The sequence below is a fragment of the Convolutriloba macropyga genome, chromosome 10, assembly GCF_964194025.1.
Source record: "Convolutriloba macropyga chromosome 10, txConMacr16.3, whole genome shotgun sequence".
NCBI lineage: Eukaryota > Metazoa > Xenacoelomorpha > Acoela > Convolutidae > Convolutriloba > Convolutriloba macropyga.
The window spans coordinates 20,117,097-20,132,567 of NC_134477.1; the positions used below are offsets into that span (position 1 = coordinate 20,117,097).

Consider the following 15,471-nt stretch of genomic DNA (forward strand, 5'->3'; position numbering starts at 1 on the left):
GTCACATAGAGACTAGTCAATTTTCATATCAAAAATCCGTTAATGACAAACCTCATTTACAAGGAAATGAGGCCAATGAACAAAAAATTCGTTTCAAAGGAATCGCTCATGTCTTTTTGAATTAGTATCTCAGTTTTTGCAATTTTAAATGAAATTTTGATTTTCTTTTTGAGGTTTTACTAAATTTTTGGAATCCTACGGCTTAAACTCTTCGGCTAAAAGTGCAATCAATTTTGTGATCAGCATCAAATGAAACTGTCTAGTGCTTTGAGTGGACAGCTAACGGCTGCTAAGTCTTTGAGAATAAATTTTCGAATTTTTTTTAATATTAACTAAACATAAAATTATTTTTTTTTGAACTGTACGTTCAGTCTCAGTAATGATAGAACCCCTCTCCATCCTACTGCAACAAAAGTTAATCTCGTTAGTGGTTTTATCTTCTTACTATTGGTTATATGACTTCAAGGCTACAAGATTTCATTTTTTTGTATTTTTGGACATTTCTTATTATTGATTCTTTTTGAAGTCTTGTCACGTTATCCTAATACTGATGGCCCCTTTGATGTAGCGCAGACGTTCAATGAATTATAGATAAAAATTTCAGAGAAAAACTGTATGGTTTAAATGACTTCAACACTTTCTTCTCGCACTTTTCTACAGAGTTTTTGCTTTTTGCATGTATTCGTTTTTCTTCATAGTCGTAAGACTTATTGTGATGTCTCATTGATTAAACATGCATGATAAACATCTTGGTCTTCACATCCAGGCATAATTAAGCGTATTTATTGACTTCCGTTGAAAGCTATTGAATTTAAAGACTGTTAAGATTTCAAAAAAAAAATTGAACTTTTTTTGAACAAAATTCAATCTTAAGCTTATTTCCGTGAACTGTAAATCAGTCTCAGTAATTACAGAATCAATTTTTTCTACTTCATCCAAAATTGACCTAGTTGGCAGTTTTATCCTCTAACTATTGGTTGAATGACTTCAATGACACAAGATTTCAATTTTTTAAAATTTTTTTTGGACATTTTGTTTTATTGGTTCCTTTGAAACCTTATCCTGTTATCCTAAAATTAATGACTCCCATTGGCTGAAAAAGTAAACTCAATGGCTCATAAATAAAGTTTTCAGAGAAAAACGTATGATTTAATGGGCTTCGACAGTCTCTTGCTTTTTTCTACAAGAATTATTGGTTTTCGCTTGAATTTGTTGTTTTTTTTTCATAATCATAGGACATATTGTGATGTCTTATTGATTATCTATGCAGTAAAAACATCTTTGTATCCACAGCGGGGAAACACGGAGCGTATTTATCGACTTCCGTTGAAAGCTATTGAATTTAATGGCTGTTAAGTCTTTAAAAAAAATTTTTTGAAAAAATTTTTTGAACATCAATCAATCTAAAACTATTTTCGTGAAATGTAAGTCAATCTCTCTACAGACAGAATTCTTTTCTTTCAATCTCAACAAAAGAATTTTTAGTTAACGGTTTTATCTTCTAACTATTGGTTTTTTACTCCGATGCGCGACGAGTTTTCATAATTTTTTTTAAATTTTTTTATGGTTTTTTTCGTAATTTTGGTTCCTTTTGCAATCCTATTACATTATCCTAACTTTGAGAGTACCCTTTGGTTTAGAAGAGATGTTTTATAGGTCGTAGAAAAAGTTTTTAGAGAAAATTTTGTGGCTTAGATGGCTTCGACACTTTCTTCTCGCACTTTTCCACTGAATTTTTGGAACTTGCCTGTATTTGTTGTTGTTTTCATAGTGAATGACATATTGTAATGTCTTAATGATAAGTTTTGAATGTCAAAAAACTTTTTCGTCTCATTTAGGCATAGTTTAGCCTATTTATAGGCTACTGCGGAAAGATAAACTTTATGACGTTGATACCATGGGTTTTCTAAACAATTTTGTGGTCTTAATGTATTTTTAATTGCCATACTTGATGTGATGAGTTACGGATGACACGTGAACAAAAATATCATTGCTCTCTCATCGAGGAAGAACTTAGCATGTTTATTTAATTCCATCGAAAGCTATTGAATTTTATGGCTTTGTTACTAGTAGTTGTCTAAAAAAACTTCGTGGTTTTATTATTTTTAATTAAGTTTGTAGTTTTTCAAGTCAATTTGTAACAATAAAAACAATCCCAATGCTGTTAAAAATAAATGAAAATAGAAAAGTTTTTACTGAAGAGTTCATTCTATAATGGCTTTGACACTTTTCTCGTTTAAATTGTTCGAATTTGCTGTTTTAGCCTTTTTTTAATTCCTTAAGTAGCCGTAAAGTGCTGACTGTTCTCATAAACTTGTAAATGCCGATTAAATGATTGATTTTACCCGAAGCAGTCAGTTTATAGCGAATAGTCTTAAAGTTTATGATATTATACATTTTCAAAGATTTTTCAAACTTTGCAGTTTTTGTTGTTCTTTTCGTCATCTTGTAACTTATTCTCGTAATTGAGAGGTCCCGACCATTTCCCTGAATTTCAAAAATTAACATGTTTACAGATATTATGTCGTAACTGATGTTTTGTTTGGTGGACAAGATGCGTTTTATGTTTCTTTTGCTTTTCTATTAGCACTTTCAGGTAATAACAGATCCCAATGATTTTCAAATGCGGCCCAAATGAACCCATTTACTTTTTCAGTATAATTTTGGTTAAATACGTATAATTAAAACTGAAGCAAAAATACATACTGTTCAGATAATAGCTAATGATTTTAGTGGCTTCAATAGTTTGTGTTTTTGAAGATTTTTCGTAATTTTTTGCGTCTTTAGTTCGTTCCTATGGCTTAGTCTAATCAAAGACAGGTCCCATTAGTTTCATAATGACTCTTTAGTAAATTTATCAAAAAGATTTTTGTTATAAGTTTAAGATTATTCAGACTTTTGAATTTATTTGGATTAAAAAAATGTTGGTTGATTTTTGATTTTAACCTCATTTTTTCTTCTCTTTGTCGAATTTTTAACCTAGTCTCATTAAAGAAAACATCCATCTGCAATATAGTTTGGAAAAACTAATTTGTGTAGTTAAGGTTTTATCTGATTGCACTTCGACGTTGTTACTAGGTGCTTTTAATTTTAGATATTGGGATTGTGCCGTGAAAATTTGTTTTCGCATATTTTATTGTTTGTTGTTTTTTCTTGTAGTGTTTTCAATGCCAGATCTCGTGAGCGCTGTAATGAGGCATGGTGTTATGTAATTCAATTAATGGTTAGGTTTCGTAAAATTTTTAAAAGACTCAAACATCTGTTTTTTTTATCTCTTCATTTGGTTGACAATTAAGTCATAAATGTAGTGGAGCTCGGGTCGGAACATCATGTGCAAACGCACATTAACGAGCCTCCTTGTTTTTAATGGAGTTGAAACGTTTAGAGTTGTATATCTAAGGACTGCTTGAAGCCATTAAAAAAAAATCTCTTGTAACAAACAAAGATGTCAGCAGCAGAACTCGCTCATTTGAGAATTATTTTCAGAATATGCCCTTTATGTGTAACCACTTCAATTACATGTCTAATGAGCAACGCAAGTCAAGACTTTGTAACATACTTAGGCTTTGGGTTGTAGAGAATTCACCTGATTCTCACAAAATTGCCCAGAAATCTTTTGCACATCATTTTCTCAGCATTGTTATAATTGGAAACAAAATCCTGATTGATGAGTTGATTAGTTGAATATGAATATTCTTTGAATTCTACACAAGTCTTCGATCCTCGAAAACTTAATTCTATGAAATCTGACAGACGAGATTTTAGGTCGATCAGCAAGCCTAAAATGAACAAAGTATACATTTTTTAGAAAAATCCACAAAAATTTTGTACGGCACACCAGCGCTCCGCTATACCCAAACTTGTTAAGTGCACCCTGATCAAAAAAGCCCCTGCTAATGAACCAAAATAACTGACAAAATTTTGACTTACCAACCTCATTGGTTTTCTTTGAATGCTTTATGGTTCTACAGGACCATTTGGTGCAATGTGTCTGTATTGAGTGCTGTTCCTCCTCTGTGATATATCTCAACATTGTTATCTCATTTTTAAGCCCCCAAAAATCAACATTCTAACAAATATCATTTTTGGTCCCTAAAACTTTCGTTTCATCGAGATTGAACACTTCCTTTTGATAATCAACATCATTTCCATTTCTGATCAATTCCACTTTTTCAAACTTTGATTAAATAGTAAAAAATGGGACACACAGCTACCTGAGAAATTACATAAATCACTGCAAAAATACTAAACGAATATTTCGGATCACCCCCCATTGAACATTCGCGAGCACTCAATTTTTTTGCAAGTTCACAAAAAATTGAACATCAGTTGCACGTCTTTGTTGATGCGTCTACATGTGCTATGGCAACAATATTTTATCTACGGAGTTATGACAATAACACCAAACAAACAGAAACCATTTTCATAATCAGTAAATGCAAAGAAACTCCTTTAAAATCGCTGAGCGTGCCAAAACTTGAGCATTAGCCCGCAGTAATCGGGATACGATTACTCAAAACAGTTCAAAAAGAGACAACACTCAAGATACACGATACACTTTTTTGGACAGACAATCAAGTCGTTCTTGATTGGATTGCCTCTAAGACGAAACAGAAACTGTTTGTCACCCATCGAATTCGAGAAATACGCGAATCTTCAAAATCCATTCAATGGCATTATATACCAAAAATTCAAAATCCTGCAGACCACGGAACACGTGGCCTAGAACCAGAAGAATTATGTTCTAAAATGTTACAGCGTCCTGATTTCCAAAAGAAACACTTCTCCGACTGGAACTCAGCTCACAACAAAATTGTTTCTGTTCACACAACGAGTACATCAAAATCAAATGAACCAGTCATTGACCCAACACGTTTTGATCTTGGACAAAGCTGCTGTTAAAACTTGCAACTATTTACAACTTTCTCTTCAGAATTTAAAAATAACGAAATAGCCAGGAGCAGTACACTGCAGACGTCATCAACCAAGCACACAGTCATTTATCTCGAGTTTCACAGGAAAAAGTTTTCCATTCAGCTATTCACTCGCTAAGAAGAGGACGTAAACTAGACTCTAAACGCAAGATTCGATCCCTAAACCCGTGCTTAGACAAAAACGGAAAACTAAAATCACAAGGCCGACTACAATTTGCTCCTGAAAAGTTACAATTAGCTAAAATACCAATAATTCGTCATGCCAAAGACTCAAGAACGCGCCTGTATCTTGAGCGTGCACATCGATTTTGTATACACCAAGGTACCGACGCCGTCAAAGCTTTTGTTCAGCAGCGATACATTGTTATCGGCCTCAAGAAAACAATGTTAAGCATCCAATTTCGATATTTTTGTGCCGCCGTGATGATTCCCAAAACATCCAGCTGTTAATGACTCCACTACCAGTATGCAGATTTCCTGATACTTTCTCGCAATTCCCATTTGCTAATACAGGAATTGATTTTTTCGGACCTTTTTGTATCAAAGGCACCAAAGACAAACACCAAGTACTGCGGCCTCAATTTCACATTTATGGTCACACATGCCGCACATCTTGAGTCATGCCCTGATTTAAACACGGACACTTTTCTCAACGCCCTCCGACGTTTTGTAACACAAAGATGTCAACCAAAACTTATTCTGGGTGACAACGGCAAAACATTTGTTGGAGCAATTGAAGAATTGAAGCGATGCGTTCGTAGTCTCGACAATCAACGCATTGCCTCTGAATTTTTTATAAAGAACACAGATTGGAAATTTAACCCAACATACGGACCCTATTCTGGCGGTGCGTGGGAACAGTTGATCCAGAATGCTGAACGGTTCATTTTGATCAACCTAGGGAGCAAGGGGTTTACATCAGATGTCCTCCACACCATCATGGTTGAGACCAAAAGCAGACTGAACTCTTGACCCCTTACAAATGTGGCCGATGTACCAGACAATGAAGAACACGTCACCCCAAATAATTTTTTGGTGCAGAGGCCTTACAATTTACTGCCACCAGGAGACTTTTCATCAACCATGCCCGCATCCTTCAAGTCGTGGAAAACTGCACAGCAGCTTATAAATCACGTCTGGAGACGCCTAGTTAAAGAGTTGCATCATTCCCCCCTTCTTTGGTTAAATTTATGTGTTTCCCCTCACCGGAGCCTGTTGATGATGCATCAATTCTAGATGACCAAAGCCAATATTAGAAAAGTTGAAAGTCTTCCCGCCAAAAAAGTGGGAACTTGACTTTTTCCAAGCAACACGTGTAAAACAGTAAGTCTCCAATAAAAGAGACTGAACATAACTTTATCTTTTTCAATTTACATTACTAGAAACCTGTTCTCTACACAGAGTACATTTCTTTATTAAGTGCTGTTTCTCCTCTGTGATACATCTCAATATGGTTATCTCATTTTTGCACCCCAAAAGATCAACATACTCACAAATATCACTTTTGGTCCCTAAAACTGCCGTTTCATTGAGATTGAACATTTCCTTTTGATAATCAAGATCATTTTGAGTAGGAGCCAGTACATCTGGCATTGAGTAGGAGCCAGTGCATCTAACAAATTGAATATAAATACCATTGCGTTAATATTTTCAGTTTGGTTACTGATACATTTGGTAATGAAAAGTTAGTAATCGTTCCTTTGTCGCAAAATTCTGCTACAGAAGCCTCTAAACACCTGTAATAAGATACGTTTTGTGAAATTAATGCGGGTGAAAGGGACTAATGACTAAGTGGACCCATCCCATATAGTTGGGAGGGGGGGGGGGGGGGGGAGTTGAATCGTAGTACTCTGTTCATCTCGCGCGCTTGAACTAATTCAACACAAACTATCTCATATAATTTTATTTTTTGAGGTCATAATCGAAAACGACATCAACGGATCATAGAACGTAGATTGCAACAAAAAATTTCGAAAAAGTTGAAAGATTGAAGAAGTTGATTGAAAAGCGTATTGACCATAGGGGTGAGCATTTTAAAAAAAACACAGCCGAAACTAAAATAAGTGCCGGTGACCAGCCGCAACTAGAATAAGAGCCACAACCGGTGAAAGAAATTAATTGTATTTTATGTATTACAGAAAATTTTTTTCCAAATTAAAACCAGTAACACAGAGTCAGAGCAATAGAGATGTCATTGGGTCAATTTTCGACGCAGAAACCCTGGCAGATATACAACAATTCGTACAAATCTTCCACGGTTCCACGTGTAATTGGATTGGAATCCTTTTCGCATAGCGATTCGCCACATTTTAAAATGGTTTAGTAGCTCACGAAAACTGATTCATAATCCATTAGCTTTAGTTTTTATTTTAAAACAATTGAGTTTGAATAGAATAATAATGACATTTTCCAAATACAAATCGAAAAGTCAACCTAATGGTTAAAAACAAGTCATTCGCAGTTGTCTTTTTGTGGAGACAATCAGACAACCAAAAAAGGTCAACAGATCTGTCAAGGTGATTTATCTTGAAACACAGTTGATCATAGTGTTTTCACCATCATCTTCAAATTGAAAAATATAACCCAATAGTGTCGGACGAGTACCTATCGAACCACAGGCGGGGGCTCAATTCTATATAAGCTTGCAATAGTGGGAGGGGGCTTCAAATGAAATAATTAGAGCTTATAGACCACTATGGTGATTTAATCTGAAAAAAGCGACTAAAAGGCGCCTAAAAATTGTTAATGAGAGCTGTCAATTCAGTGCATGCAAAACGCAAAAAAGACAAGGGCGTAAACTTTAATTGCAAGTTGCAACTGTAAAGCAAAAATTTTGCCCAGAAAAGAAACACAGAACTAAAATGAATGCTTCAAACTTCGTTCGAGAGCAATTAATAACTTTTTTGGGAAAAAAATACTTTGAACTGTTTTCCTCTATTGCATTTTACTAATAAGAATGACTGGAATAGTTTCAGATTTTCCACATTAAGTTTCCACAAAAAGAAAAGAGCCTCTTTGTTCTAACCTGCTTCTATCATCTGGATGAGGTTGGAATAGCTGAATATATTTTCAAAAGTAAACTCGTGTTCCAAGTTGTCTGGCTGGTCCCCAAAAAGTGACGCAATTGTGGCCGCAATTGGGAAGCAATTAAAGGGCTCTTATAGCCATGAATGTTATCAGTGTGGCCACTACCACCACCTACAGATCACAAGTAGAGCTTATCTGAGGCAGTTGTGAATGTGGTTAGACACTTACCATAATTTACCACAAAGCAACAATGAGCGTGGAAAGAATGCCAAATTAGATGGAAAAGATGGAAATAAATACGGGGATCTAAGTTTCAAAAAGGAGGGTTGTTTAAACTTCGCTGTGTGAACTTGTTTTGCACTGGGCTATTTATCTTTTTACACAAAGGGACTGCTGATTGATTATACCAATATGTCTATGTGAAAAGAAAAACAATTCAAAAATATTGACCCTTGTCTGAAAATTGCTCTCAAAAATCGAATTTAGTTTCTCTTCTTCCACTAAACATGAAACAACTTTCAAAAACCTTAAATTTTCTTTGCACCTTGTCAAATCCAAAATGAAGATAAAATAGACAATTGACTGAAAAATTGATATAATCTGACAACCTAATTGTTTTCATAAAAAGGTTACAAAAATCGTTTTATACAGTGTTAAAAGATATTTCTCAAAGTCAAAATTCAAAATTTTGTAAAACTATACAAGCGTAGGGGAACGTTAAGATTAGCTCTTTTTTCGAGGGCGTTTAGTCGCATGTGTTTTTGCGCTCAACTTGGTCTGCGCAACAAATAGGTCAAGCTTTTTGGTTCACGAGGCTGGCTGGAGGAGGATTTAAATCGCATCTCAACAAATAAATGCAGTGAGAAAATGCGAGAATAATTTAATAATGACAGTTGTTTTGCATTGTAGTCTGATCACTTTTTTAAACAAAAATCAGAACCTAAATATAACCTGAATTAAAAATAACAGCCTGTTTAATAATACATGATGACAGTTTATAAATCAAAATCAAAGCATCAGTGATCAAAGCATACACAAACTAAGCTTTGTTTATGAATCATCTGAGTTCGGATCTGGGCATTAAAAGTATAAGCACTGATTTTTTCATGATTGGCTTTTTAGATAGAACTATGTGAATTAGAATACGATATCAGAACAGAAAATCAAAAAATGTATTTCAATCCTGATAGTTTTATGTCTATTGGATCTCTTTTGTACCCATTATTCAAGTCCTTTTAATTACCTAAACCTGCTTTCTGAGTTTTTTTTTCTGTCTGTACTTAAATTGAATCCATTTGCTATCAAAATTTTACATAATTGAACCGTTAATCCAGCTTTGCAAAAAGTTTAAAGGCACGGTAGTCACTATAGCACAGTAGTACCACAGTAAGTGGCATACTTTCAATTATGTTGAAGCTTCCACTAGGACAGCAAGTAGTGAAAACCTGTTTTGCGATATTTTTGGTTGTTATTTGCAGTTCAGCTGGCATATTTTTTTTAATTTTTATAAGCAGATCCTTGCGCTGCATCGAACTTGGTCTTAAAAAACCTGTTATGCCCTAAACCACCTACTTGTTAATTTTAGCAGTAGAATAGGATTGTAAATTTTGAGGGGAAAAATCCAAATCAACTTTTTCCCCTCAAAAGAAAAGTAATGTGTATATGGGTGCTTCAGGGACACGGGAGGAGGAAAATTTAAAATTAAAAAAACACAAAACCGTGTTCCTGAAGCATCCATATACACATTACTAAGAAATCAAAAACCAAAAGTTGATGTTTTCCATCCATTTTTGCACGGTCTAACTTGCCTCTTTCCGAAGAAAATATGCGTAAAATTTTCAATGTATGGTCAAAAGCAATTGCTTATAAGCAATACCATTATCTCAGAAAATAAAAAATCCAAATAGTTATACGCGAAACAATAATATAAACTAGCAAACTGTAAAAAAAAAAACAGAATGAAATAAAAGAAATAAAAAAATGTTCTCTGTTAATTTTTTTCCATGCGGTTACTGAGGAGAGTTACAGAGTCCCTAAAGCATTAAATAACTCCTATCGAAAATAGAACTGGTCACCAAAACTTGTACTTCATGATGAAAAAATTGATGATAGACGGGCAAAAAACACTTTCTTAAAATGAAAAGTTATTTGGACGCCTTTAACTGGAGATTCTGAAGACATGAGGACAAACCAGTGCACAGAGATCATACTCACAAACACAATCATATTTATTCTCCACTTCAGGGCTAAGAACTATGGGCTCAGAAACATCAATCAGGTAACATTTCAAATACAAAAAGGAGGCTCGGTAATATGTGTTCGTGCATATTGTTCTGACCCCTCTACAATTTTGATTTAATTATCTACCAAATGAGGAAGAGATCGAAAACTTTGAAAATTCAAATATTGTTCGAAAATATTTGTTGTGCCCGTTTAAAAAAACGCATTGAACTCAAACCACAAAACGAATTAAATAACCCTACATTAGAGGGCCTATTATACCTGCCATAAGCAAAAAATGAGACAAACCAAATAAGAACAACGATTAATTACGACCAAAACTCAAGGTCTATCTATTCAAAATAAACTCTTTAACAAAGTCAAAATAGTGCCAACAAAAATCTAAACTAAAAAGTCACTCAAACTTAACCAGAAAAGGCTATGGTTTTTAAGTCATGGTTTTTATTGAGAAAAAATAACTTGTAGACAAAAAATAAAAAAACCAAGTTAAAAAGACGTTACTACTTTTTGAAAACAGCTGATTTCAAAGTTGTGAAAACATTAACGATCAAATGAAAGCATGAAATAGGTTCAACTACACCTCCAAAAGTCCAACAAAACATTAATGAGACTAAAAACAGAGCAGCAAACAAGCATCAAAAGTCAATTACATTTTGCGAGAAAACGGTGTCCAAGCAGTTAAAAACATATTATACTCAATCAATAAATATAATGAATAAGCTCCTCTTCAATGGCATTAAACTGATATTTGACTTGCTAATAGGGTGACAAGACAGCAAAAAAGAACCTTAAAAAGCAAAAATGTCAAAAAATCAAATAACTTTTAAAAACTTGTAGTTTCAGAGCCAAAACCCGCCTTTTTTATTGAAACCACAATGAGGACTCCATTTTAATTCTTTTGAAAAAGAATAAACCTTTCTTTTTGCTGAAACTAAGCTGCAAGGTGACAAAATACGGTAAAAAGTGGCAGAGCTCAAAAAATCGTATTTTAAGAACAATTTTGAAAAGTCCTAACAACCATAAGCCTTGAATTAAAAAAAACCAAAATGATTCCCTTGTAGCCGCTTAGGAAACCATTTTGCTTTTTCATTATTGAGATTAAGTCAGAATCCAAAATAACAACCAATACAGGTAGAAATCTATTTCAAACAATTTTACGCAAATATCAAATACTGAAGCAAAAACATGTTTAAATTATTTGCTGAAATTACAATGTTTACTGGCCCTCATTAGAAAGCGCAGACCACCTTCTAATTTACTCTCTTTCTGATGCTCTTTTTCTCTTTGATGATACTACGCTGCAAGGTGACAAAAATAAGATAAAAAGGAGAAAACAAAAAATCGTTTTTTAAAGACACATTTTTGAAAAAGTCATAAAAACCATTAGGTTTCAATAAAAACTAAAAATATTTAACTTTAAACTAGCTAGAAAACCATTTGCACATGTCTTTGGTGAGTACAAATCAAGACTACAATACAACAATTGTAAGCACAACCCAAAATTTCACAAAGTATTTTACGCAAATACAGTGGTAAAGGAAAAAAAAACTGTTACAACTTTTCGCGGAGAACACAATATATGTTTATTGGCTCTTAGATGCACGTAAATTTGATATTTGACGTTTCATGTAAATCGTTCTCGTCTGCAATTAACATAAAAAAGGAAATTTATTTAAAAAGTTACCGCCCCCTTAAAATCGGAATAATTTTCGAATTTTAGAAATCTACAATTAAGTCGAAGTTATATTTGCTATTACTGCTTGTTCATTAATACATAATTTTTCTAAATGCTAGCGAAATAACTCATTTGAGAAAAAAAATTCAGTATAAAAGATAAATGATCGATCTTGAATAACTATCAACTTATATCGGCAAAAAATTAATAGGTATCATCTGCAAGTGCTACTCATATAACGAATTAACATTTGATTAATTAGACAGAGTCAGGAGACTAAAGTCAACCAACAATGCTGGCAGAACTAAAAAAAATTTATTATAAAAAATTCAGCTGGCAGAATTAAAGAAATTATTAAAAACAATTCTCTAAAACAATTCTTTAAACTAAAAGCAAGAACGATTTCGTAAACAATTTCATCATTCTTTTAGCATGATTTAAAGTTTCACCAAACTTACTAAAAATGTCAAAAAAGCAACGCAGTGATGCTAACGTTCGCAAAACTTTAAACCTGTGCAACCCCCGGAAAAAGAGGAATTCAAAAAACTCATTAATTTGAAATTTTACGCTAGACAAGCTTTCTAATGATATCCTTCAAAAGTCTGTACGATGAAGATATCGATCGGCGAAAATTGACTCAACAAAAAATCCAGGTGAGCATATAGTTCCTCCACCACTAAAATGGGTCGGAAATGATGTTTTCAAAAATACTATTAAATAGTAAAAAATATTTCGGGAGATAAATGAAAAACTCGCATCCAGTCATGAAGGGGCGATCCCATTCCCCAAAAACCCTTGAACCTTGAGTACTCCATTGAAAATTGAGCTCAGATTAAAAAAGTAAATATTTTTACTGATTAAATTTAGGCAGCGGCGTTTGTAGAGGTCCTGTTTGTTTAAGCAGCTTATAGGGGAGTAAACTTTCTAACCAAACATTTCGTTCACAAAAACGAATTTCTCAATTAGAACTCCGAATTATGAATAAATAACTCATCAAACGTCGGGGTACTTAAATATCCAACAAACGAAGGAAAAACCTTTTTCTAATTTCTGAATGCTTTGTAATCTAGTCAGAAGTAAGCCTACTAGCAATTACTTTTTGAGCCAACATTGATTTTTTTTGGGCAGTATTTGTCTCGGCATTTTTTTATATCAACCCCAAAGAATAGGAACTAGACAAAAAGTTCTTACCTGCTTTGTGTCAATAACGACCTCAGTGCCGATACCTCCTTCACCGCGTCCCGCCAACTTCAAGTCTTGATAGGTTTAATCAAATTAGACAAGCGTTAATTTCCATTTTATTCATCCTTTACTTTTGATGATAATTTCACACAATTTCTACAATCATCAGGCTGCCAAAATGGATATAAAACGTAAGGCGCAATCGAAGGCAATTGGTACCGTTAGAAATTGAAGGTGGTAAAATAGATATAATGGTCGCAAATTAATCCGTCTTGATGTCCGGGATTTAAAAGCAATTCTGCTGGCAAAAATAGATCCCCCTCCCCATTTTAGTTCTAAGATTACATTCAGAGCCTATACCTCTTCAATGCCCCTGGAGTCTCTCCTGGGACCATTGGGCTACTGCGGAAATGATTGGGCTTGTCAGGTGGAATCATTTGAGCCCAAATGAGTTTGCACCGCACACGCAAATAAACGGATTCTATTTCAAAGATGCCTCATCTTTTCATCCCACATTATAAGCATTGGCTTTACGCTAATCCTGAAGTTACCATGATCAGCTATTGATATTTGAGTCCAATAAAGATTGGTTTGAAAAACAATCCAAGATTTTTTTTCTCATCGTCATTTAATATTTACAAATTTGTCTATGATACTCAATTTCTAGCTAGATTAATGTTCACAAGTAAAAGAATTAAAAGGCTATGATACAAGGCAGAGCTCGACAATACCCAACATCCAATAATGAAACTTAAAATTATTCACATGAATTTTAAACCATCAGTTTTTGATAGCCGCATGGAAATAACAATAATTTTTCACGTTTGGTGGTAAAGAACTGTCTTAACGGATGATGAGAACTATTGAGCTCTATAATTGACACGAGTTTTAACGCGTAAGTTTTCAAGTGTTGTTCGATTCCAAGTCGGGTACTGTTTCCTGAAACCATGATGACAATGTGCCCCCCACAATCCCCCTTTACTGGTCACTCCAAGTTAGTTCATGGGAATATGGCGAGAAATGTGATCGCACCCAGAAACTGTGAGAGTAAAATGAGGGGCGTGAAGAATTTGAAGACAGGCCAGAGTGCCATGTTGAGGAAGAGGGAGAAGAGAAGGAAGGTGGCAGTGGCTATTGGGATACCCGGAGGGAACACCTTTTCCCAATGGTCACTTGACACCTGGCCAAAACATACATTTTGTAAATAAGATTTGAAAACTTTCTTAACGTCTGCAGGGACGTTAAAACAATAAGTTGCGATTAGGTTCGAAATCAGTTATATTTTTTGCCTCAGCAAAGCCAGCATTAGGGGGTGGGCCTATTGAAGCGTTACTTTTTTGGGGGGTGGGGGGGGGGGCTGAGCGCCTTGTTGAGGACGAAAAGTTAAGAATCGCCTGACCAAAAATCGGTCAGGCGAACGAAAGAATGTTCTAGAATAAAATCGGCATAATGTCAATTTTGCATAAAGACACACACGACTAGAATAATTAGTTCAAACTTCATTCAGAGCTAAGTTCATTCAAATAGTCTAAATATATGGACACTTCGGGAACTAATATTCGGTTGGAGGAAAACCAAGGTTTAAAAATTGGACCTATTTAATCCATGAATAGATAAACGAAAATTCAAAATTAGTTACCTTTTTAAACCAAGATAGATAAACGATGAAATAAGCAGCTTGCAACAAACACACAGCAAGCATCACTCCAGACAAAGTTAGCCAGAACCAATCCACTCGCTCATCAGCTTTTATCACAACTGGCAATTGTGTGTAATAGAGGACTGCAATACTCGTTACCATCCAGAAGACACCTCCAAATGTGAACGGTCCAGAGCTACTGCTAATCTGTGATCTGTAGAGAGTTAATTTTTCAAATTCATCGTCAGTGATGTCAAATGGATCTTTTCGACCTCCTAAAGCCGCCATTGAAATTGGCTCGGAATCGGGATTGTTTTGAAAGCGCACTGATCGCTTGCGTGGATGACTGGATGTTGAGCCATCACTTGCTTTCGTAATGATTTCCTCGCTGTCCTGCTCGAGAAGCGGCACGTGATCAAATTCTGTCGAATCCATCAAAATCTGAAATCATGAATGAAAATTGATCGCAATGACAAAAATAATGAACTATCATTTATAATAATTCCAATGTGATGCCCGAAAATGTCATCTCAAGACATAAAATTGCATGAAACGAAAACAGCAGGATCATTGAAACACCCATATGCAAGGTTTTAAATGCCAGATTTTCCTGTATATCAAATTTTAAAACTTACAAGTGCGTGTTTCAAGAAAGGTGAATCTGCATTAGTCATTTCAAATCTCTTGAATTACATCCCGAACCTCCACATAGCTCTCGGCGAATGCCAGATTTCTTCAATCACTTCATCAAGTCACGTAATGTAATCTATACA

General features: G+C 34.6%; 2 protein-coding genes across 4 annotated transcripts in view; both read right to left on the minus strand.

Moving 5' to 3' along the window:
* LOC142348355 (innexin unc-9-like) overlaps window positions 1-13,217 on the minus strand; it is a 53,171-nt gene extending 39,954 nt beyond the window's left edge. For 2 of the 3 annotated variants that reach the window (XM_075399674.1, XM_075399672.1), the window contains exon 1: window positions 7,960-8,032. The gene's annotated coding sequence lies outside the window, so the exon portion shown is untranslated. Of the gene's footprint in view, window positions 1-7,959; window positions 8,033-13,068 lie in introns of those variants that run through there. The other variant, XM_075399673.1, reaches the window with a different exon arrangement.
* A 432-nt stretch (window positions 13,218-13,649) lies between these two features.
* Window positions 13,650-15,135, minus strand: LOC142348356 (transmembrane protein 128-like). The gene is made up of 2 exons (XM_075399675.1): window positions 14,699-15,135; window positions 13,650-14,239 (listed from the first exon to the last, which is right to left on the minus strand). Exons 1-2 carry the CDS (start codon window positions 15,131-15,133, stop codon window positions 14,060-14,062), a joined length of 615 nt encoding a protein of 204 aa, XP_075255790.1. The 5' UTR covers window positions 15,134-15,135; the 3' UTR covers window positions 13,650-14,059.
* Window positions 15,136-15,471: the final 336 nt, after the last annotated feature.